Source organism: Pongo pygmaeus, chromosome 21 (genome assembly GCF_028885625.2).
Source record: "Pongo pygmaeus isolate AG05252 chromosome 21, NHGRI_mPonPyg2-v2.0_pri, whole genome shotgun sequence".
NCBI classification, from domain to species: domain Eukaryota; kingdom Metazoa; phylum Chordata; class Mammalia; order Primates; family Hominidae; genus Pongo; species Pongo pygmaeus.
This window is the reverse complement of record NC_072394.2, coordinates 64,736,243-64,760,625: the sequence shown is the minus strand read 5'-3', so window position 1 is coordinate 64,760,625 and position 24,383 is coordinate 64,736,243. Positions and strand designations below refer to the sequence as shown.

Genomic DNA, 24,383 nt, shown 5'->3' with positions numbered 1-24,383 from the left:
CTACTGAGCTCAAGGTGCCCCGTAGGTGTACCCACAGGGGCCCTCTCCGCCATACTCAGCTTGCTTCATTCATTTCCTTTCCTGCCTTCTGGGAGCCAAAGTTCAGGTACAAAATTCCAGCTGCACGTTTACAGTGATTTCCCCCAAACACTGTTCCCGTATAGGGGAGGCACCTCTCCTAGGCTCCGTCCTCAATGCTCATTGGCTGCTGCTGCTGTCGAGAAACAAGCCTGGGGTGAAGTCCCGTATTCCAGTTATCAGTAAGTCCATTCCTTTGCAAGGCTGCAATTCGAACAGGCACAAGGGTCCAGTTCGGGTCTGCTTTCGAGACTAGCAGTCTCCTTTGTTAAAGCAATTAAAAAAATCATTTTCTATGTCAGCAACGTCATTCATCGTCCCGAGGTCTCTGCTTATTGCGGCGCTGTCTTCAGCTGCAAAGACTGATCCTGGGGCCTCTTGTCCCCAGTGAGGTCCGAGGCAAGGAAGCGTCTCTCTGAAACCTATTCTGGGCTCTTAGGAAGAAATGAGAGAAAGCAAAACCACTAGAAATGTCCAATAACACCATCTTTTGGTTGGAAAATAAAACACGCAGAAAGATGGGACTGGAACTTTTACCGAAGTATTTCTAGACAGAAGGTGCTTGGGAACACTTCAGGTAACTTACTCCCCTCCCCCAGCACAAGGTAAAAAGAAAGCTATTTCCAGACGTGCCGGCTTCAGGCTCGGGAACTTCGTTTGGCGCCTGGCAAGCACCGTGCTCTTACCTACGGGCTTATAAGACACTCCTGTCTCCAAGGCAGCTGGGTGCGGGGACAGTCACCCCGGGGGCGGCTTGGTTTATTGATTAAAAATGGAGGGAAGGGCCAGGGGTGGTCACGATTGGAGGGCGAGAAGAGTCGTGCGCGCAGGACCCCTCCCCACTGCCCGGGACCGGCTGAGCCAGAGGCAGACCCAGCTTCCCCGCGGCAGCTTGGAGGGGCCAGGCGCCGGTCTCCGTCCTCAGGGCGCGCTGCGAGGGTCCCGTCCCCGTTCCCGCCCGCCTCCCAGGCCCATCCACTCCGGGGCCTGCGCGCTGCCCGGCCGGCGCCCCGGCATCCCCGCGCGCTGTTCCCCGGGCCTCGGACCGGCCCTGCGCCGCCGCTGCCACCGCGCACGGCGGCCCGCCGGGCGCTCCCGTCGGCGCCGCCGCAGCCATTTTGGAGCGAGAGGAGACAAAGAGCGAGGCCCCGTCGCCGCCCCGCGCCCGCCTCGGCCCGGCTCAGAGCACCTTCCCCGCATCCCGCGCCCCGCCCGGCGGCCCCCGCCCCGTCCGCCACCGCCCCGGCGCCCGCGCCCCTGAGCTCCAGCCCCCGCGCTTCCCGCCGCTGCTATCCCGCCCCGGCCGACCGCCCTCGCCCCGGCCTCTAGCGCTCGCAGCCATTGGCCGCGCCTTTTAAGCGCGCGCCGCAGCCAATCGCCGGGCGCCCGCGGTCTCTGCGCCTGCGCAGTGCCGCCACCCCGCTCCCCCGCCCCCCGGCCGCGCGCCCCCGCCCCCCGCCGGCCGCGCGCCGCCCCCCGCCCGCCCAGCGCCCGCCCCACTCGGAACCTCCTCCTCGCCCAGGCGCGCTCGGCCCGAGCGGCGGCGGCGGCGGCGGCCGAGGAAAAAAGATGGCGGCGGGCTCGGATCTGCTGGACGAGGTCTTCTTCAACAGCGAGGTGGACGAGAAAGTGGTGAGCGACCTGGTGGGCTCGCTCGAGTCGCAGCTGGCGGCCAGCGCGGCCCACCACCACCACCTCGCGCCGCGCACGCCCGAGGTGCGGGCCGCGGCCGCCGGCGCGCTCGGGAACCATGTTGTGAGCGGCAGCCCGGCCGGAGCCGCGGGCGCAGGGCCGGCCGCCCCCGCCGAGGGCGCGCCCGGAGCGGCGCCGGAGCCGCCCCCCGCAGGTAGAGCGCGGCCGGGGGGCGGGGGGCCGCGGCGCCCGGGCCCCCCCTCACCGCGCCGCCCCCTTGTCCCCGCAGGGCCCGCGCCGCCCGCCGCGAAGCTGAGGCCGCCGCCCGAGGGCAGCACGGGGGCCTGCGCCCCGGTGCCCGCCGCCGCCGCCGTCGCCGCGGGGCCCGAGCCCGCCCCCGCCGGCCCCGCCAAGCTCGCCGGCCCCGCCGCGCTGGCCGCCCGCGCCGGCCCCGGCCCCGGGCCCGGCCCCGGCCCTGGCAAGCCCGCCGGCCCCGGCGCCGCGCAAACTTTGAATGGGAGCGCCGCGCTGCTGAACTCGCACCACGCCGCCGCACCTGCTGTCAGCCTGGTCAACAACGGGCCCGCCGCGCTGCTGCCGCTGCCCAAGCCCGCCGCCCCCGGCACTGTCATCCAGACGCCCCCCTTCGTGGGCGCCGCCGCGCCCCCTGCGCCCGCCGCGCCCTCGCCCCCCGCCGCCCCCGCGCCCGCCGCCCCCGCCGCCGCCCCGCCCCCGCCACCCCCCGCGCCCGCCACCCTGGCCCGGCCGCCCGGCCACCCCGCCGGACCCCCGACAGCTGCGCCCGCCGCGCCGCCCCCCGCCGCCGCCCAGAACGGGGGCAGCGCCGGGGCAGCCCCCGCCCCCGCCCCGGCCGCCGGGTGCCCCGCGGGGGTCAGCGGCCAGCCCGGGCCCGGCGCGGCGGCTGCGGCGCCAGCGCCGGGGGTCAAGGCCGAGTCGCCCAAGACGGTGGTGCAGGCGGCGCCCCCGGCGGCGCAGACCCTGGCGGCCAGCGGCCCGGCCAGCACGGCGGCCAGCATGGTCATCGGGCCAACTATGCAAGGGGCGCTGCCCAGCCCGGCCGCCGTCCCGCCGCCCGCCCCCGGGACCCCCACCGGGCTGCCCAAAGGCGCGGCCGGCGCAGTAACCCAGAGCCTGCCCCGGACGCCCACGGCCACCACCAGCGGGATCCGGGCTACTCTGACGCCCACCGTGCTGGCCCCCCGCTTGCCGCAGCCGCCTCAGAACCCGACCAACATCCAGAACTTCCAGCTGCCCCCAGGTGAGTGGCCGCACGGGGCGGGAGGGAAGGGCGGGTCCCAGCAGCGCCAGCTGCCAGTTCCAGGAAGTTCTCCGCTGGTGGAATGCTAAGGTCATCTGTCCCGTAGGCCCGTGGCTGGAGCAGGCCGAGGGGCAGCCTCTACCCAGGTGCGGGGCCAGCCCGGGTGGCTGTCTGCGAGTGAGCCAGAGGGAGTCGGCATAGCCTGCGTCTCTGTCGCTGTCCCTGACGTCCGCGGTGGCTGCCTGTGCCTGAGGCTGGTCTGTTTCGGAGTGGCTCAGCCAGGACTCCTAGTGGAGCGGTCCTTACCTGCTCCCGCCCTGTGCGTCCCTGCCCGGGTTGGAAGGCTCAGCGCAGGGGCTCCCTGGGCCAGGCGATGGGGTCTGCAGAGCTGACGGCAGTACTTGGGGTTGTGAGTGGCAGCAGCTGTTCTCTGCTCAGTTTTGCAGTTAGGCGTGTGGCCTGTGTCCCCCCTTAGCTTTTCTGCCCCTTGGTGACCCTGGGCTTGAGCCTCCTCAGTCTCCAGGCGAGGACGGGGGCGCGACGCCCCCTCCTCGAGGCTCGGGAAGTCTGGATGGAAGGCTTGGGCTTCCTTGCTGCCACCAGGCAGGCAGAGATGTCAGGCGCACCCTGCGAGAGTCCTCCCGGCGCGCAGCCTTGCTGAGAGCCACGCTCTGGAGTAGGGTTTCAGCACCGTGTGTCACTGTCTCTTCCAGAGCTGTGTTGGTGCCTAAAGGACGGAGCGCCCAGCTACTCTGGTTGCTGCCCCCTCGGAAGGGCAGTGGGAGGGCGGTGGCAGCAGATGCTCTGGCTCCGTGCAGGGGTCTCGGGGTGATACTGGCTATGCTGCGGATGCCTGGGGCTCAGACACCCCTTCCGCCTGGCAGTTCTCACGCTCCTGTCTAGTCTGCTGTCTCTGCGACTCCTCAGGGCCCCTCCAGTTTGACGGGAAAGATTGCCTGGCCAGCATTGCTGCTTTTGTCTGGGGCTCCCCGTCCCTCCCCAGCCGCCGTGGTGGGTGCTGGGCAGGGGAGCTCCTCCCCGGCCTGTGGTGACGCGTGCCGTGCAGTTGTAGCAGCGCGGTGGCAGCAGTAGTAGGAACTGCAAGGAGAGCGTGGGTCCCTCCTGCACCCCCACTCTGAAGGGAGCTAATTGGTCACTTTGACAGGGTTGCAGCATCTTCAGAAGTGAAAGGTTTTCTTGTCCAAGTATGTGAGGTTCAGGGCTGGTGGTCAGACTCTGGACAGGGCAGGGAAAGGGAAAGCCTGTCTGGGCGGCTGCTAGGCTGCAGTGCTCCAGGGAGGAAGAGGGCTGTGAAGCCACTTCCCGGGGTTGCTGAGACGCCCTTTACGACAAGCTTTTGGGGTACTGAAGCGTTTGTAGGGGTGTTTTGCCAAAGGCTTGGTTTTGCTGTTATGTGTAGGTTGACCTTTTAGTAGGAAATGTGGCTGATCTTTAGTAATGTTGTAAAAAGGTGTTTGATGGCTGTGATCTATTATGTAAACTGTCACAATGCTTTATTTATAAAAATGTTTTTCAGCGGTCCCACGTGTCTCAGCTCAGGCCAGGTGCCTGTTGCACCCCTTTGGGTAGGTATTGGACTCTGTCTTGTGGGGCTGGCCAGGTCCTCTTGCTCTGAGCCTCTTCAGAGGTAAAGCCTCATCTCTCTCTTTCTTCTGGGAGGTGGTGGAGGAATACGTGGTTGGAAGAGGGCATCTCTGCTGTATTTATCATGAGTGATCCTGGGACTCACTTCTGTCTTCTGTTTTAAGGTCAGTTTTAGGGTCGGATGTGTTTGATGAAGGGACAACTTGAAAAACTACTGTAGGAGTGTTGCTGTGCGTGATTCCTGTGTGTGAGGACAGAGGAACAGCTCACACAGACATTTGGGTGGCAGTGCTGAGAGTGGTGCTTTCAAGGAGTTGAATGCTACTGTCTAAAAAAATGAGAGATTTACCCCATCTCTTCATGCCCCCCTGCAGTCGATCTACTGATGAGGAATTTTGATTAATTATGTTATTTATTTCAATAATAGCCAAAGCAAAAAAAAAAGAAAGTATCAATAAAACTACCAGTGCCCCGAACCAGAGTACCTTCTTTTAAACAGTACAACTTAATTTTGTAAATCAAAATGGCAAATTGCAAATACTCTGGTTACTTCCTGTAATTGATTGATCAGAGAATATTAAATTATTCTAGTTGACTCCCTTTTCATTGAAATATTTCATAATAAAAATGTTTAGGACAAAGATGGAAGTAATTTATAAAAATAACTCTTGCTTGGCTAATAATTTATTCTCGTTACAACTCAGTCTTGCAAACTGAGGAGGAGCCGGGAGTATTAGGGGTGGGCAGGGTTCTCAAAGCTGCATGTGGGTGTCAAGTGGAGTAGCAGACGGGTGGCAATTGGATGGGGTGTGAAAGGGCCTGCCTTTCCCAGCCTTCCCTCCGTGGAGGTCTTGAGTGGGAGAAGGGAGGGGACAGAGGTTTCACCCTGAAGTCTTTAAGGCTAAGCCTTAGGCCCAAGTGTTTCAGCCCCACAGTGCACTGAGTATGTTGAATTTGGCTTTAGCTAGCTGTCTTGATATTCTTTGTCAGGACAGTGTTGTAAAGACAGTTATGTTAATGTAATTGTAATTTGCTGGTTTGAGGTGCCAGAGTTTAAATTTTATTCACTGAGGAAAAATGAGAAAACTCCGTTTTTAGTGAGATTGTTGCAGATGACACAGTTGTCCCAAGATCACGGAAAAGCACTAGTTATGTACAGCTTAGGTTAGTCATAACGTCATAGTCAGGTTGTGATTACAGCTGAAAGAAGAAAAAAGTGATCTGACACCCACATTAGCATGTTGGTAAATTGTTGAGAGATCTTTTCAGATCAGTGTAAGGTAAAGAAGCTCATTTCTAAAGGCTATCTTTTGGCCTGGCAAATTCGCATTTTCTTCAGTGTATCTTGGTCTATTGTGCTTTCATGCAGAATTTACTCTCCTGTTGCTCTAAGATTTGGCCCAAGTGTAGATTCCCATTCCAGGACAGAAAAGCACTTTCTCACCATGGGCCTCGATCCCTTGGCCTAGGGAGCGTGTGCTTGCTGCGTGTTTTAGGATGAGTACTCCCAGGTGAATGTGTGTCTGCGGGTGCTGTCTGGAGCATTGGTTCCCGTCTGTGGGGAAAGGGCGAAAAAGTCCACTAGCCCTTAATTGCGCTGTTGGGACACGGGTTGGGTTTGGCGCGTCCAGGCCCATGCTGGGTGGCGGCATGCAGAGGCCCACCCCTGAGGTTGCAGGAACTGTGAGTTCCGGTGGCCAGTGGTGGCAGCCAGTGCTCTGGCACAAGGGACATTCCTAGAAGTTTAGATTTTGTGACTTGAGGGCCCTGTTGCCGTTTGACCTGGGAGGAATATGTTGTTCCTCGGAGCCTCGGCTTACCCAGCTGTAAAGTGGGGTTGCCTGTTTGGTGAAGAATGTGAATTCTGTCAGGTTGGGCCAGATAACACAGCTGTCAGGTGGCACTCACTATTCCAAACTCTCCCAGTTCCCCTCATTTTTCACTGATTTTCACACATTAATCCAGACTGGATGTTTTCTCAGTGACCGAGGTGTTTGGTGTGGCAGCTGACTGGCTCTGTCAATGGGGAAGTTACTGAGGTCTCAGGTGGGTCACCCTGGGGCAGCGGTTGCCAACATAGGGGAGGGTTGCAGTGGCCTTTGGAGGCCTGGACCTGGGTGGAGGGCTCACTTTAGGCTAGAGGCCTTAATCAGGTGTTTCTTTTGACATACTCAGGTAGGAGTGACATTTGAAAAGAACAAAGAAAAAGAACTTTTGGGGAGCTGTGTAAAGACAGCCCTGGACAGCTCTGCCTAGCATAGGGCAGGGGCGCTGCTCTGGGCCTTCCCTTCCTCCCTGCCCCGCTGCTGGGGTCGTCACCGTCGGTTGGGATGGAGCTCACCTGCCTTTGGTGTCTCAGAGCTGGTGACCCTCATGGGTTAGTGGCAGCCAGGACTCGGGGTCCTGTGACACTCTTAGGAGCCTCTCTCCTCACTGCTTACTGTACCCGAGCACTGCATTCACGGCAGAGGTCTGTGAGTTTGAACAGAGGATGACGTTTGAAGTTCGTTACAGTTGCCCTGTTTCTTAGGGCCTGCGAGAAGCTTTGTAGGAGAGAGTGTCCCGCTTGCTTCCGTGGCAAATGGACCTGAGGCAGGCCCTGAGCACCTGGGAAGCTGGCCTTCTCCCAGGGCAGAGAGCAGAGCCACCCTGGCTCCCAGGACTGCCCCCGGGCTCCCCGGTGTGCTGTGGAAGTTGCCCCTTAGACATCAGCACAGGGTGGCCAGGAGGCGGCGTCTGGTCAGAGCAGCACAGATCGGGCTCAGCAGAACAGAGTGGTGGGTGTGTCTGCTTCCTGAAATCAGAGTGGAATCGAGATAGTTCCTGTTCTGCCTCCAAAGCCTTTTCTACCGTATAATGTGAGTTTTCTTCCACTTAAGTGATAAATTTGAAGAAAGCTTTTATAAATTGTTGGTTATATGTGTGTTGATCAAAGCATAATTAGCAGCTGTGTTTGAGGATCTTGAAGCAGAGGTGTAACAGGGCTCTGGAGAAGCTTGCCTGAGATTTGGGGTAATTTGCAGTGTTCTCGAAGTGCTTTGCTTTTCTTCTTCGTGGTGCTCAGTAGGAACCTCCAAGCCCTCGATCATCCAGGAAACAGTTGCTGTTTAGGGTGTTCACCTGTGGCGCCCGGCTCAGACAGCGTGTTGGTGGCCTTTACTTAATCAGGCCTTTGATAGCAATAAAGCAGTTAAATAAAGGGGGGCTTTTTGCTGCAGGCCCTTCTGTGCCGAGTGCTGTGCACCTGGGCTTCCTGGACGCTTCTGCTTCCAGGTGGGCCTGCGGTTGCTATGGCATTGTGGTGTTGTCAGCTGCAAACATGTACACAGCTGTTCTTTCCAATTCTTGCTTGGAATAGTGAAGTAGAATAAGTGCTGTCAAGTTATGCTTGAAAATGGGGTGTTTAATTTTTCCATGGTTGGACCATGAAAGTTTTGAGTGAAAACTTTTGATTTTTATATATCTCAAATGAAGGTTTGCACCAAAGATGTACAGCTTTCAAAAAACAAGGAGATACATGTTGTCCACCATGAGGTCCCTCTCCCATTTGAGAAGGTACCTGGTGTCCCCTGTTGGTCAGTCCGCGGTGGTCCCAGGCTCTTTTCCAGGCCTGCCTTCTGCCTGGAGCAGGCCATGCTGCTGTGTGCAGGATGAGGTAGTGAAGTGCCCCCAGCTTCTCCCGCCGTGGGTGTCATGTTGTGGAGCGGAAGTTGTCGTTGGGAGCCGCGTGTGAGGACAGGAGAAGTTGTCTGTTGGGGACTGTGTTTGGGGACTGGAGAAATTGGCCCCCCGAGCCCCATTGTATGTGGCCTTGTGTGTAGACCTGTGTCCGTCCTTCCTGAGGTCTTGATGGGCCCTTTCTGTCCCTCACTGGGCATCACTGGAAAGCGCCAATGTGAGGAAGGCACACGTGGCATCTTGATCTCGAAGTTGTGAGAGGAGCGTGGCCAGGTAGGGTGGTGTTGGGGCACATGGATCTTGGAGGGACCATTTCCGAATGGTCAGGAAACCCCAGAAACAGTTTTTTATGTCTATCAAATTTGACATTAGGTTTTAGAATGAGGGCCCTGTGGCTCCCAAGGGAATTGTTTCGGGGTTGGGGTCAGAGGTCTGAGTGGACAGTGCATGGACAAGGCAGGACACTAGGAGCCAGGGAGCTGAGCCCTTCTCCGGGCGCTGGGTGTGGCCAGAGCACACCCGGGGCAGAGGCTTTGTGGGTCAGCTGGTCCGCTGTGGGCTGCAGACACTGTGGGCGGAGGTGCTACAGGTGGCAAGGCGGGCACCTTGTTCCACGGGGTCGGGGGACACAGCCTTTCATTTTCTGACTTTGCACTGAAGTATGTGGGACGACGACCTGTGAAAGTTTTTAAAAGCAGTTCTGTGTCTTCTGCGGACGAGCGTGGTCTCCGTGGTGTTCATAGGAGCCACGCACGGTGCTCAGAGCATGGCCAGAATGCACAGGCCTGCCTTGCTTTGGAGCTTTGCAGAAGGTTACGAATGTCAGTGTCAGAAGCATCATGACAGGAACGAGGGGTGACACGGGAAGCAGGCTCGATTGGCTTTTTTATGTAACTGTAAGTGTAAAAAAATTACTAGTTACATCAACATGATTTTTCTGATTATAAAATTAGTTTTTATTCGTTATAGGAAGTTTGGGAAGTAAACTGTGAAGAAGAAAATATGGTCACTTGTAACGTCACCTGGCCCAGACTGCTAAAATTTTGGGGTGTCTCACTTCAGCCTGTGTCCGGTGCAGATCTGTTTCTGTGTTTTTCTGTAATTACAGTTCTCCTGTGACCCAAGTCTGTGCTTTGCCTTGTCCTGTGTCTGGTGCACTTTCCCTTGGCCCTCGGTGGTCTCAGGCTCCAGCATTTGGTAACAGCCCCTGCGCCAGGGTGCTGTGCTGACGGTGACAAGTGGCCCCCGTAGGTGAATGCCTTTATGTCTAACTGTGTGTGTTTCTGGTGGGTTGAGCATTTTCAAGGCTTTGATCCATATCATCTTCCACCAGATTACACTTTTAAAACCATTGCCAGAATACGACTTTTGGAAATGGATACCATTCTAAAGGAAGAAAATCTTGTCTAGTTTTAAGTTGCATTTCTTTGAGTGAAATTAGACCTCGTTCATGCGGATGTTGGCTATTTATTCTCGCCAACTGTGCCTATTTGTATAAGCGCGTTCTTGTTTTTTCTTTTTTTCTGAGACAGAGTCTCACTCCATCACCCAGGCTGGAGTGCAGTGGTGCAATCTCAGCTCACTGCAACCTCCGCCTCCCGGGATCAGGTGATTCTCCTGCCTCAGCCTCCCGAGCAGCTGGGAATACAGGCATGTACCACCACACCCAGCTAATTGTTGTATTTTTAGTAGAGACGGGGTTTCACTGTGTTGGCCAGGTTGGTCTCTAACTCCTGACCTCAAGTGCTCCGCCTGCCTCGGCCTCCCAAAGTGCTGGGATTATAGGTGTGAGCCACCGCGCCCGGCCTATGGTGGGATTACAGGTGTGAGCCACCGCACCTGGCCTGCATGAGCGCGTTCCGAGGGTGTATACTGGGCCACGGTGGAAGGCTGATGAGGGTACCAGGGTTCAGCTGTGGGGGGTCCCAGGCTGGCAGCCCCTGCATTCATGGTGTGTCCATTGTGGGGGCCAGGCAGTTAACAGGCAAACAGATCAGCAGGTCTGTCTGATTGTGATTAGCACCCTTGGGTGAGAGGGGACTGCTGGGCAGGGCAGTCAGGGAAGGCTTTCCCAGGAGGCTGAGGGATGAGAAAGGGGTCAGCCACATGCAGCTGGGACCTGTATCCAGGCCGAGGAAAGAGCAGATGCAGGGGTCCCCCGTGCAGATTGTAGGGCTGCCCTCTGTTAGTGTGAATTGGTATTGTAGGGCTGCCTGTACACAGTGTGAATTGATTGTATCACAGGGCTGCCCCCAGGTAGTGTGAATTGATTGTATTGCAGGGCTGCCTGCACCCAGTGTGAATTGATTATATCACAGGACTGCACAGTGTGAATTGATTGTCTTGCAGGACTGCCCGCAGGCAGTGTGAATTGATGGTATCACAGGGCTGCACACAGGAATTGATTGTATTGCAGGGCTGCCCCCAGGCACTGTGAATTGATCATATTGCAGGGCTGCCCCCAGGCAGTGTGAAGTAATTCCAAGTGCCTCAGTGGCTGGAAGCCATTGAGGGTTTGAAGCCAGATAGGGCATAATTTAAAGTTGTATGTTGAGGTCACTTTTGCATCTGAGTTGTGGAACGTGGGAGTGGTTGTGGCAGGGGCCCAGGGCGGATGGTGGGGCTTAGGGAGGTGTGGATGGGCTGGAGGGAGGGGTGAGGACAAAGGTTCTTGTGGAATGAGATTGAGGTGGGCAGGCGGGGTGAGAGGGAACGTCAGCAGTGGTTGGTGGGAGGCAGGAGCTCAGGGGAGCAGCTGGCACAGGCCAGGGTCTGGGAGTCATGGTGTTGCTGGCTCTGACGGCCACGACGGTGTTATGAGCCTGTAGAGTAGACTAGAAGAGCCGTAGGAGGCTGTCCTGCAGGTGCCGGCACCTCCAAGGCTGGGCCAGCTTGGGAGCCAGGGAGGAGTGCCGGGAGAGGTGGGCATTCATAGGGCGCATCTGGCCAGCAGTGCTGGGAGTGGGATGGTGAGGGTGGACACCTGGGTGCAGGAGCCTGGTGGAGGAGGTTGCAGGAGGGGTGGCCCAGAGCAAAGAGCTGTCAGCTCTTGGGGCGGAAGGACGTGGTGTGGCTGTTGCTGAGAGCCTTGTGTGGTGGAGTAGCGTTTGTTGCAAGGTTGGCGTCTCTCCTGGCCTCCAGCGCAGTGATGGCGGAGGTAGCATGGCTGTGATGGAGGCTGCTTTGCTCTTGCGCGTGCAGTCCTCGCCTTCCTGCCGCAGGTTGGCGTGCACAGATTCACAGATCTGTAGATCTCTAGAGCCAGAAAGTCCTGGAAGAGAGTCCCCCTCCACAAAGATGCTGAGGCTCACAGAGGTGACCGGCTTCTCCAAAACCCCATGGCCACTTAACGGAGGCTGCATGCCACAAGGCATCTGTCACTCCTTCAGGCCTCCTCCTTCATGCTTGTGCTGCTGAGAGAGACTGGAAATGGTTCAGCTTGGAGCAAACTTATGGACTTAAAACCCCTAAAGCACGCGGGCTTTCAAAGAGCAAATCCACAGAATGGAATGTCCTGAGTGCATGGTGAGGGGCTGTTGCACTGGGGTGGGTCTGTGTGGCGCGTGGCCTCACCCGATGATCCTACTGTGTCCTGTGGGCCCTCCAGTGCTTGGGCTCCCCCCAGCTGGTGGCTGTCTGCTAGGTCTGAGCCACCTCATCTGCCTGGGGAGGCCCATTTCTGTCAGTCCCTGCAGTCCTGTGGCTGCAAGGGCGTCAAGTGGCCAAGAGGCACTCCTGGTCTTAAGGCCCTTGCTCAGAAGTGACGCAGGCCTCTCCCTAGTTCCAGCCGAGAAGACTTGGTCATTGGCCGTGTCCGTCTGCACAGAGTGCTGGGTGGTTTAGCTTGTGCCTGGGGGCAGGGTGGGATACAGGTGGACAGCCAGTAGGCCTCAGACCGTGCATGGCCTTGGTGGGCCAGGGGGATGAGTTTGGTTGGTTGGTCAACAAACGTGCACTCGGCAGTGAGCTCAGGTGAGACCTTGTGGATCTGGCAGCTTGCTGATGGAGTTGCTTGGGGAGTGCTGCAGGTCGGCGTGGACGGGCGGAGGCGAGGTTCACGGATGCAGCTTCTCAGCATATAAACGTCACTTGCGGCTCTCTTCTCCAGAGTACCTTCTCAAGGTGGGCGTCTTCTCTGTTCAGATGTGGGTGCCCCAGCATTTCCCTGCTGCTCCTGCCTGACCAGGCACTTAATGGAGCCGCTTAGTGATGGATCCAGAGCAGCAGAGAGCTGGGCCGGGAGCTCATCAGAGGGCAGTGCAAGGGCGGTACTGGTCCTCCGGCTCGGCGGCCTCATGGGCTCCTGGCTTCAGGGCGGTGCTTGCACTCAGGGCCACTGTGGCTCTCCATTCACCCCACCATCGATCAGATGCAGAGCTCTGAGAGTTTGGAAAGCACGGACTGGGTGTCTTGGAGGCTGTGATTCTGGACGGGTGATAGGGCCGCCCTCTTCCACTTCCGGGTGCTCTGTGGGCCAGACGCAGCTCTGCCTGGGCCCGAAGGCTGGGCTTGGGGATGGCATCACCTCAGTGCCTTGGAGGTTGTGGGCGTGCCACCAGAGTTCCTGTGTGGGAAGGGCTGCCACCTGCCTTGGGCCACACGGTTCCAGCCCTGGAGACCTGGTGTTGTGGGGGGTGGCGGAAGGGACCTGATGTCATGGGGTGTGGTGCAAAGGAATTGGCATTTTGTTGGGTGGTGTGAGGGACCTGATGGTACGAGTGGCGGCGTGAGGGACCTGGTGGTGTGGGGAGTGGTGTGAGGGACCTGCGGTGTGGGGGATGGCACGAGGGACCTGGTGGTGTGGGGGATGGCCTGAGGGACCTGGGATGCGGGGGATGACCTGAGGGACCTGGTGGTGTGGGGAGTGGTGTGAGGGACCTGGGATGTGGGGGATGGCCTGAGGGACCTGGGATGCGGGGGATGACCTGAGGGACCTGGTGGTGTGGGGAGTGGTGTGAGGGACCTGGTGGTGTGGGGGTGGGGTGGTGTGAGGGACCTGGTGTTTTTGGGGCAGCTTGAGGGACCCGGGGTGTGGGGTGTGCGGGGCGGTGTGAGGGACCTGGTGGTGTGGGGGGCGGCGCGAGGGACCTGAGGTGTGGGGGGTGGTGCGAGGCACCTGGAGCGTGAGCCTGCAGTTCACAGAGGGAGGCATTGTGGGAACGGTGGTGTTCAAGCCATGGGACACTTGCCCATCTGTTGTGGGGGAGGTGACAAGATACCAGCCCAGACACCTGGGCGGGGACATTCTAGTGGTGCAGGGGAGGCAGTGACCCACAGGGCACACACGGGCTGGGGCTGGGGTGTGGAGCTGGTGCGGGGCAGGGCACCCTGGGGTTTGTCTATGTCAGCCGACTGGAGGCGGCTGGTCCCAGATGGCACTGCTGGGGGTCAGGTTCAGGAGGAGATGGAGAAGTAGGTCACTGACTGTGGTGAGGGGGTCAAAGGACAGTTTCTTTGTTTTTTCTTGTTTGTTTTTTAAGGAGAGATCTTGGAGTCACGCTCAATAGTGGAAACAAAGTGCGCCCCATTTGGATTTGTGCTTCGGGTCAGTGCGAGTTAGGCTGGATGAGGATGGGTGGGGCGGGAGGTTGAGGTTGAGCCTTTGACGTGCTTCATGTCAGCCACTTCATCCAGGCCACTGTCATTTAGCCTGCACCCCGCTACTGCACCCCACTTGGAGCTGGTTGGCCTGGGCACGTCTGCGGTGCTCGGTGGCCATGCTGTGCTGCGGGGATGCAGGGAGTCCACGGTGCAGGACGCAGAAGGGGAAGGTGGCCTTCCTGTCATCTCTCTTCCTTGTGGTTGTGGAGGTGACGTGGCCCTGCAGGGGGTTGGTTGTGTGTCTGCAGGCCCTAGAGCCTGGTGGGAGGCGGCAACCTTGGTTTGTCTAGGAAGGGGTGGCAGATGTCCAGAATGGAGCGTGTCCTGTGGGTGCAGGTTCCTCACGGGTGGATCTGTCTGTCATCACTGCATCCCTGCTGCCCGGGACGCCCCTGAGGTACTGATGGCCTGGCCAGTGACGGCTGCAGGAGGCTTGGCAGGGGCAGCGTTGAGGGCCACAGGCCACCTGCCATGAGGTTCTGAAGTGGTGCCATGGCAGGGGCCAGGCCCCTCAGAGGAGGGACTGTGGGGACTGAGGGACTGTCCCGATGGCTGTGGGGGTCACTGAGCGGATGGGGAGGGAGGGTGGCCTCTGTGGATCAGGGCTCTGGTGGTGGGAAAACAGGCCTGGGACAGGCCCAGCCCTGTGTCCTATGGCAGTGAGAGGGGTGGGAGTGAGCGGCGGATGGGACTCATGCTGCAGGCCTGAGATGACAAAGTTCCCTCTGCACGTGCAGCCTGGGGAGGGCAGTCCCAGGGCCCTGTGGGGAGGGAGCATTGCTGGCTGGCTCCCTGCCTGACAGGAGTATCCTGTGAGAGGAGGCCTGAGAGTAGCCAGGCCGGGCGGTGACGCCCTGCGAGTGCTTCGGGCACAGTGGGCCCAGAACCCCCGGTGTCCCACGTCAAGAGCTGAGCACCCTGGGTGTCTGGTCAGTGGGCAGGAAGGGGCCTCTGTGACTGGCTGGGGCACAGGCCTGGGCCTCGCTGGAACCCTCCCAAGGCTGCCGGTCCCACAGGGGACTTGGTCCCTTCTTGCTCCTCAGCCCCAGTGCCCGCGGGGTGGCCCTGCCCCCTGCCTTCTACTTGACACTGGAGGCCATGGGCTGAGGTTCATTTTGGACATGATTTCCATGGTGATTTCCTCCCTTTCTGAACCTCCTTGTAACTTTTCGAGAGTGTGCTGTTGACTTCAGATGCTTCCCCTGTGAGGGGTGAAAATATTTTCTTCCCAGCTCTGAGCTGTTCTGTGGGAGGGGCCCTGCCTGGGGTCTCCACTGATTCCCCAGTGCCCAGGGCAGTGTGGGTAGTGGCAGAAAGGGGCCTTGCTGGGTGGGTGCAGGAGGAAGCAGTGCTGGGCATGCCTTGTTCTGGGGGGCCAGGTGTGGGGATTCTGATCTCTTGGGGCCAATGTGTGTGTGTTTCCTCGGCAGAGGTCCTTTCTGCCGTGACTTCTTCCTTCTGCCTGGAGCCTGGCAGGTGGCTCTGGGTGATGCCTAGACGGCCCGTCCTATCAGCAGCAGGGGTGTGCCCTCCCGGGCGGGCCTCTGCTGTTCCTGAGCCCCGTGGCTCTCATGGAGCCTGCACTGGGTTTGTTGAACTCTCTTGTCCTTCTCTTCTCTTTTTATTGGGGCTTTGACCATTTAAATTCCTTTACTCTTGTTTTGGTGGGTCTTGCTGGGGAGGGGTGGGGGAGAGAGGAGACTGTACTGCCGGCACCCAGGGCTGCTCTCAGCGGGTGGGGGCACCTGTCTGGAATCTCCACGTACAAGCACAAGCAGGCGTTGTGGCGTTTTGGGAAGAGTCGTCAGAAGTTGCCTCCTATGGGGCAGAGGTGCCAGGAGGAGACTCCTGCCGTGCCCAGGTCCAGACTGGCAGGAGAAGGGAGCAGTGAGGGATGGGACATGGAGTGGTCCATGGGGAGCAGAGCCAGGCCGGGACCCTGGAGTGGAGGATGATGAGAGGCCGAGGACAGGTCATGCGGGGGACGAGCCCTTCCTTCTGCTGCTTTGCCCTGGTCGCTGCTGTGCAGAACCCTCTGGTCTGCAGTGTCTTCCTGGGGCTCTGGGTGTTACCTGTTTTGACTGTTGTGGCCTCATCTTATGGAAGGTTGTAGAAAAACAGTTTGTCAGGTGTCCTCCGTGAGTACTTACGACTCCAGCGTGTGACAGTAGGTGTTGGGTGAAGATGGGGTGAGCGGGTGAGGCTGACTCCCTGTATTGGGGATGGGCTGCTCCGTGGGGCTGCTGTGTGCTCCGTGACAGGTTGGGTTTCTGCAGCAGGTCTGAAGCAGTCACTTTGCTCCAAGCATCTTGAGTGCCATCGTCTCTGGCACTGTGTTTAGTCTTTGTGATGATGGTGTTGCGAAACCTGCCTAGGGACGAGGACACTGAGGCTCGCATTTCTATGAACTACTCAAGGCCACGTGGCTGGTGGGGCCTGGGGCTAGAGACCTGGGCTCTGGAACCTCTGCCCTGGCCCTGCCTCCCTCTGGAGTGACCCTGGTGGCAGCTGTGGACTGCTGGGGAGTTGGGAGTTGGGCTGGGGTGCATGGTGGACGAGGGGCAGGGTGTGGGGCTGGGGCAGGCAGGGATCTGGGCTGTGGTGCTTCTCTGCAGGTGTGAGTATGGGTGTGACTCAGGCAGATGAGACCCAGGACGATGCGGAGAGCAGGGCCTTCCTCTGCAGGCAGTGGGGACCCCTGAAGGCTGTGGAGTGGAAGAGCCAGAAGGTCTGGCCTGGGTTCTACATGTTGGTCCTGATGACACACTGGAGACAGAATCAGAAACAGGGTGGTGATCACTGAGCAGGGGACGCAGAAGTGGGCCTGTGTGTTGTGGCTACCGGGTGCTGGCTGGTGCCAGGCACTGTGTGCGCCTCCCATGCTCACCACTGCCCTACAGGGCAGATGTTTGGGGTCCACTTCCTGGACAGGTCCCAGACACTCGCACAGAAGCTCAGCCCGGGAACCCCGCTCGCAGGGTCTCGGCACGTCCTGATGGTGGGGATAGTGGGGGCAGATGTGGAAGGCGGGTGTGGGCACTGCTGCACCTGGAGAACCAGCAGCCATGATGGGGCTGGTGGATGGTGCCCAGTGGAGGCACAGTGCAGATGCTGCAGCTTGGAGTTTGGGGACGGAGCCTGGTGACCGAGGTGGTCATGCGGGGAGAGGACTAGGGGAGGGAGGACGGAGCCTGGTGACCAAGGTGGGCATGCGAGGAGAAGGCCAGGGGGGGACAGCGCCCAGTGATCAAGGTGGGCATGCGGGGAGAGGGCCCGGGGGGGCGGAGCCCAGTGACCGAGGTGGGCATGTGAGGAGAGGGCCGGGGTGGGGGTATACGGAGCTGGGGGTGTACGGAGCCTGGTGACCAAGGTGGGCATGCGGGGAGAGGGCCAGGGGGGCAGGGAGCCCAGGGACTGAGGTGGGCACGCCAGGAGAGGGCCCTGGGGGGATGGAGCCTGGTCGCAAGGTGGGCATACAGGGAGAGGGCCTGGGGGGATGGAGCCTGGTTGCAAGGTGGGCCTACAGGGAGAGGGCCTGTGGGGATGGAGCCTGGTGACGGAGGTGGGCACGTGGGGAGACGATCCTGCTTAACGGAGGTGTGGCCCCGCATGAGGACCCTGAAAGTGCAGTGGGTTTGTGTTGCATGAGAGTGGGGGCACCTCTGTTAGAGGAAGAGCAGGGCCCACCCCGGGGACAGGAGGGAGGGGCTAGCTAGGACCTGCTGGCCAGCTGGAGTCAGGGAGATTCCAGCCAGGCCCTGCAGGTGGCCGTGTCTGTGGTTGTCCTCACTGCTCTGCACTCGGGATGCCCAGCTGAGCAAATCACTTGACAACTCCCATCCTTTCTTAGCTGTGTCCAGGAGGAGCTAGTACAGGGCTGGGCTGCCTCTTGGTTTTTAGAAAAGCATTTGTGGTAGAATGGAATCCCCAGAGGCAGCCCCCTTTCTCATCTGGGACTTGGGCAGGCGTGCGCCAGCCTGCCCTGTGTGGGAGGGTGCTAGGTATGTCGCAGCCACAGGGAATTGACTCGGCATTGAGCCCCAGGGCTTCAGGGGATTTTCAGAGGTGACTTTGAGACTTGATTTCTTCCACACACCCCTCCCCGTATTGTGGCTCTGGGTGGGGGACCAGGCATCTTGTTGAGGGGGTGGTCCAGTGAGGGCGTGGGTGCTGGGGAGCTAGGTCTGGGATGGCCCTGATGTGGGGCGGTCCCGGGGCAGGGTCGCCGGTGTCAGGCAGCGCCCGTGTTTGAACATCTTGGCGAGGAATCCCGGGTGCCGGTGTTTATAAAAATAGACCTGCGGCTTCCGTGGCTGTGTCATTTTTGGTTTGATTGACATTTGATAGCGTGCGTTTGTATTCTGCCGTGTTCCTGTGGTGGGAGCCAGGGGCAACTCTTCTCATGGCAAAGCCTGGTTGGTGCCGAAGCACGTTGCATCACCTGGGCTTGACAGTGCACTCTGCACTCATGGCAGAGGCAGAGGCTGCAGCATTTTCTGCCACCGTTTCCATCTCTTTATGCCAGCTATTTCCAGTGCGACGGTGCCTCTAGCACTGTCCTGAGCGTGGCCTGTTGTGCATGTGATGGGGTCCTCACTGGCCTGTGGACTTACTCTTCTCAGCGCCCCTTTCCTGTGCGGGGCTGGGGAGGGTCTCGCTGTAGAGGGAAGAGGGTAGAGCAGGTGCCCTGAGACTGTGTGATCTCTTCCTTCTAAAGGAGCTCATGAATATCCATCAGCTTTAAGGGAAGTCCATACTCTGAGTGCCTTCTTAACCAGACCTCGGTGTGACTCTCGGAAAAAAAGAGTGTTTCTAGAAGGTCAGTGTTTCAGGGGTGTCAGTGCAGGCTGGTGGTGTGGCCTCTCGGGGTAAACAGGGAGCCTGGTCAGCTTTGGGATTGCAGTGGTGGCTACCGTAGCCCCATGCTAGTAAGAGTGTGTCCTGCTCACAGTGACACTGAAGTTGTCCTTCTGAAAAGAGAGTAATTGTCGAAGAATAGATGAGTAAAACACAGTGATGGTCTTTATGACTGTGGCTGGAGAAAGATGTCCTAGGATACAAATAGCATGAACTAATAGGGCAGAAAGTCGATACACAGGACTTCAAAATTAAAGACAAACTTTTGCTAGTTGACAGACGTTGTTAAGACAATGAAAAGGCAAGCCGTCGACTGGGAGAAAATATTTATATCTAACAAAGAACTCATATCCAGAATATGTAAAGAACTGTCACGACTAAATAACAAGATGACAAACTACGGTTAAAAATGGGCAGAGGGTTTGAATAGACCCAAAAGAAGGTACACAAATGGCTAGCACGTGTATGAAAAGGTGCTCACATAGTTAGACTCCAGGACATAAAACCCCAGTGGGATGCTGCGGCTGATAACACACCCACCTAAAAACAGCCGGAGTTAAACTGACAGCCATCCCGTGTGTCGGTGGGTGTGGAGGTCCAGGGACCCTCAACGCTGACAGTTAGGAGAAGCGTAAAAAGTTAAGTACTGATTGACTGTGTGCGGCAGCCCCACCCAGGATATTTGGAAAGAACCGAAGTGTCCATCCTGCCATGAGTGGTGACAGGTGATGTGATAGATCCGTATGGTGAGATGCTGCTCAGCTCCACGCAGGAGCAGATCACGACACATGCAGCAATACAGTGAATCTACAAAATTCCCCACCAGGTGCAAGAAGCCGGGAGGGAAAGACCGCCTATCGCACAATTTCATTTGTATGAAATTCTAGAAAAAGCTAAGCTGGAACAGTCGTGGTTGCCTGGACTGAGGGTGATGTAGTGTGGCATTAGGACATGTTTTAAGCGAATAGAAACGTTTTAAATCTTGATTGTGGTAGTGGTTACACAACTGTATACATTTGCCCAAACTTTTCAAATTGCACACTTAAAATAGGTGAATTTGTTTTATGTAAACTGTATTTCAGTAAAGCTGTACCAAGTCCCTGGAGCCACATTCCTTCCTGTTGCCTGTAGCGTGGTGTTTCGGGGAAGGAAAGGCAGTTGTGGCTGTGGTTGTCATTTGTGTCTCATTTGTTGGTACAGAATCCCGATGTCTGCCATCCGCTGCACCGGGGCACTGCAGAGCGAGGGCTTTCAGCGGCCTGGCGGGAAACAGCCTTGTTAACTGCCTCTTAAATCTGATGCTGGCTGTGGAACTTTGCATTTCTTTAGGAGAGAATCAGTATTTGGAAGTGCTCGCGTGAGAGAAGGAAAATTTGTTAGTTATAGTTGTGAAAAAGAGGTTACTGCTATTCTTGCAGAGGACACAAATGAGGAGCTGTGTGTTTGGGACCTGTTTGTACCCTGGGCGTCAGTTCTGTCTTCCCTTTGTCCAAGCAGGAGCGTCTGCTCTGGATTAGATGAGAAAGAGTTTTCGTGTCCACCGGCTCTTTCGCCACAGATCTGTTGCGCTCTCCTCAGCATTCACCCTTTCCAGGAGCAGGTGTGTGGCAATAGCTTATGTAGCCTTATACTCACAAACAAGGCAGTTTTCTGGCTTTTTAAATAGTTACTTTCTTTCTGAGTAATATGTACTCATCCTAGAAAATTTGATAAAGGCAAAAAAGTATGGAAAAGAAACGCATGCTAATCTGTATTCCTGTCACCAAGGAAGAACTGTAGAACCGAGACCACGGGTGTGTGGCTCAGGCAGCATCGCTGGTTCATCCCGCAGCACTCACGGAGTGCTCGCACGTGCAGGGATTCTGCGCCTGTTCTCTGAAGCTTAAACCCAAACAGGCGCGCTGTTGAAAGTTTAACCGCCATCGGCTCCACCAAGCACCTGAAGCAGGTCAAGGGTAGAGAGGAGCAGGGCAGGCACGGCAGGCAGGGCTTTCCCAGGAAGGGCGGGGAAGAACATTCCAGACCTTGTGTGGCCGGTGGGGAGGGTGCATGGGCCAGGAGGTGTGGGACAGTTGTCCCTGTGACAGTCCTGAGCGGGGAGCGTCCCGATGGGATTCCGTTTGAGCGGCATGGCTTTGCGAGTTCTCTTCCTGCAGTGTGGCTAGACTGTCTCTCCCTACCTGAGGTTATTTACGTACTCACCTGTGTTCACGTCGGTGTTGTGAGTTTTCTTTTCCTTGTAGTCACTAATCTGTCTAGGATTAGTTTTCATGTGTCACTCAAGGTGGCCTGTTTTCTCGCCCTGGGCTGAGTGGCTTGTCCATTGCCATGTGGGACTGCTCCCTGTGCCCCTGGGTCTCCTCCTGGCCTTCTCTCCATCTTGTTTGGTGCCTCTGGTGCGAGACACCAGCCTCATCCTATATTTCCTGTCCCAGGCCTGTCTCTTCCCCAAGGAGCCTTGGAATGGCATTTAGAGGAAGATGACTCTTGAGCAGTTTCGGCAGGGCTGGGGGTGCTGGTCACGCTGGTCACATTTTTAACACAGCACATTCTCCCCCTCCTGTAAATTCTGTGAAATTGTATTTTTATCTCTTCTCTTGCACAGAAAGGCTTAGATCCTAGTAACATAAACATATTTACTTACTTGGCTTCTCCTACCCTATCCTTAAACATAGATTCAGAATTACAACAATAACATGAGAGTAAAGTTGAAGGTTTCTTCGCACTCTGTCTTTAGAATTTATTCTTTAAGGATGTTAGATCAGTACTGCGTTCAAAACTCCACCGAAATGGTTCTTTTTTTGTGTTGGTTATGTTACCAGTTTGATACACAATTTAGTTATGTTTTGGTTTGTTTTCAATTTTTACTTTTTTTGTTTCATTTTGTATTTTGAGGGTATAAAACATTTATGTGGTTCAAAATACACATACTCGCATGCATACACACATATATTCTTTTTCTCCTATTATAACTAATGTAGCATATACACTGATTTTTACCTTGATATTTTTTCTTAATATAATCTGGAGATCATCTCTGGTAGCACTTTATTTTAATTGAAGAACTTGAAGTTTTATGTGTAGTACACTCAGGATATTACTTTGAATAGTGACGTTTTTCTGCATAATTTAAGCACTAAAACTTAAAAAAAATAATTTTGGAAGGAAATAGTTTAAAAAATACATTATATTTTTCTCTGCCAAGGCAAAAAGCATATAATAAGCACAAGCTAGCTATGCCTGGGAATATTGGGCTGGAGACAGGGGAGGCTCAGTCTTAAGGGAAGGCCAGGCAGGGTGGTCTTTGCATTGGTGGGAGGCTGAAGCCTGGGGTAGCTAACGGGCCCTGCCTCTGTGTCTTCCCGTCCAGCCTGCAGTGGGCTTGGAAATACTTCCTGGAATTACATGTAAACCAGGTACAGTTGTGCGCCACTTAGTGATGGGGATACATTCTAGAAACGCATCATTAGGCAATGTCATCGTTGCGCGAGCATTGTGGAATATACTAACACGAACCTGGATGGCATGGTCTGCTACACTCTTAGGCTGTGTGGTGCGGCCCCCTGGCTCCTGGGCTGTAAACCTGCATGGCTTGTGACGTGTACAGTTGTAACACAATAGTGAGTTTGTGTATCTAAACATAGAAAAGGTACAGTAAAAATAGGGGATAAAAGATGAAAAACGGTGCACCTGTGTAGGGTGCTCACCATGAATGGAGCTTGCAGGACTGGGTGTTGCTGTGCAGGAGTCTGTGAGAGGCCTGGGACATGACTGCGCTGCTGTAGGCTCTGGGGCACTCTATGCTTAGGGTATGCTTAGGGACTATGGAATTTATAAAAACACAGTTTTCTTTCTTCAATAATAACCTTAACTTACTATAACTTTATAAACTTTTTAACTTTTTAAAACTCGTTGACTTTTTTGTAGTAACACTTAGCTTAAAAGACAAACACATTATACAGCTGTGCAAAAAAATACTTTCTTTGTATCCTTATTCTGTAAGCTCTGTCACCCAGGCTGGAGTGCAGTGACGCAATCATGGCTTACTGCAGCCTTGACCTCCTGGGCTCAGGAAATCCCCCCACCTCAGGCTCCCGGATAGCTGGAACTATAGGCAGGCGTGGCCACCATGCCAGGCTAATTTTTGTATTTTATTTTTAGGTTTCACCATGTTGCCCAGGCTGGTCTTGGACTCCTGGGCGCAAGCGATCTGCCTGTCTTAGCCTCCAAAAATGCTGGGTTTACAGACATGTGCCACCACGCCCAGCCAGCTTTTTTCCATTTTTAAAATTATTTATTACTTTTTAAACTTACTTGTTAGAAACAAGACACAAGCACACACGTTAGTCTAGGCCTACAGAGTCAGGATCATCCATATCACTGTCCTCCACCTCCATCCAGGTCCTGTCTCCCTGAAAAGTCTTCAGGGGCAGTAACACACATGGAGCTGTCATCCCTATGATGACAGTACCTTCTTCTGGATTCTTTCTGAAGGACCTGCCTGAGGCTGCTTTACAGTTAACTGTAAGATTTAATAAGTAGATGCAGTATATTCTGAAACAGTGATGGGAAATAGAATATAGTAAATACAGAAACCAGTAACATAGTTGCTAATTATCATTGAAACAGGAAAGTTCCCTGACCCCCTCTGGGGACTTGCAACAGGGGGTGTGGCTCATTTGCTGGAGGGGGAGCGCGCAGACGGACAGGTGCAGGAGCCCGGGTGAGCCCTTTTGGGCTCTGGCCCCACAGTAGCATCTAGGGGTATGTTACAATGAATGCTCTTTTAGCAGTTGCCATTCTCAGATGGCTAAGTGTTAACCAGCTCAGCAGAGTGTCAGGCGACAGCCTTTTACCCCCTGCCCTCTCGGTACCCGAGTCCTTGTGCGGTGTCCAGGAAGAATCAGGTCACACGGACTTGAAGGATGGCATTTGTGGGGATTTTATTGAGTGATGGAGGTGGCCTTCAGTGAGATGGATGAGCTGGCAAGGGAATGGAGTTCTCGAGAAGATGATCTTCCTCTGGAGTTCAGCTGTCCCACAACCGATCTCCTCTTGGACGGTGCCCAGCCAAACCCCTCTCGACATTCAGACGCTCCTTCTCTTTTCTCCTCTGCTGCGCTACTTTGCTGTCGTCAGTGGAGCTTGGGGTTTATATGGGCACAAGATAGGGGCGTGGCAGGCCAGAGTAGTCTTGGAAAAGGCAACATTTGGGCGTGCAAACAGGAATGCCTGTTCCCATTTAGGGACGCAGGTATCCAGGCTTGAGGGTGGGGCCTTTGCTGGGGAATTGCCCTCTTCTACCCAGTATTTCCTTGCCTTCTGTCCGTATCATTAGCCAGTATTCTGTATGCTACAGAATTGTATGTGGGAGGGTTTTTTTTTTTTTTTAGGAGATAGGGCCTCACTCTGTCACTCAGGCTGGAGTGCGGTGGTGCCTTGAACTCCTGGGCTCACGTGATCCTCCTGCCTTGGCCTCCCCTAAGTAGCTGGAACTACAGCCACTGTGCCTGTCTGATGTTTCAATTTTTTGTAGAGAGAAGGGCTCTTGCTTTGTTGCCTGGGCTGGTCTTGAACTCCTGGCCTGAGGCAGTCTTCCCACCTCACTCTCTCAAAGTGGTGAGCTACTGCACCTGGTCAGTGTGCCATACTT

General features: G+C 56.2%; 1 protein-coding gene across 2 annotated transcripts in view; it reads left to right on the top strand.

Annotated features, from left to right (window-relative positions):
- The first annotated feature begins 1,612 nt into the window (after positions 1–1,612).
- TAF4 (TATA-box binding protein associated factor 4) overlaps positions 1,613–24,383 on the top strand; it is an 88,616-nt gene continuing 65,845 nt past the window's right edge. Inside the window, exons 1-2 of one of the 2 annotated variants that reach the window (XM_054468086.2) lie at positions 1,613–1,924; positions 2,000–2,989. In XM_054468086.2, coding sequence (XP_054324061.1) covers positions 1,648–1,924; positions 2,000–2,989 — 1,267 coding nt within the window. In that variant the 5' untranslated portion in view covers positions 1,613–1,647. Of the gene's footprint in view, positions 2,990–24,383 lie in introns of both variants that reach the window. The other variant, XM_054468085.2, reaches the window with a different exon arrangement.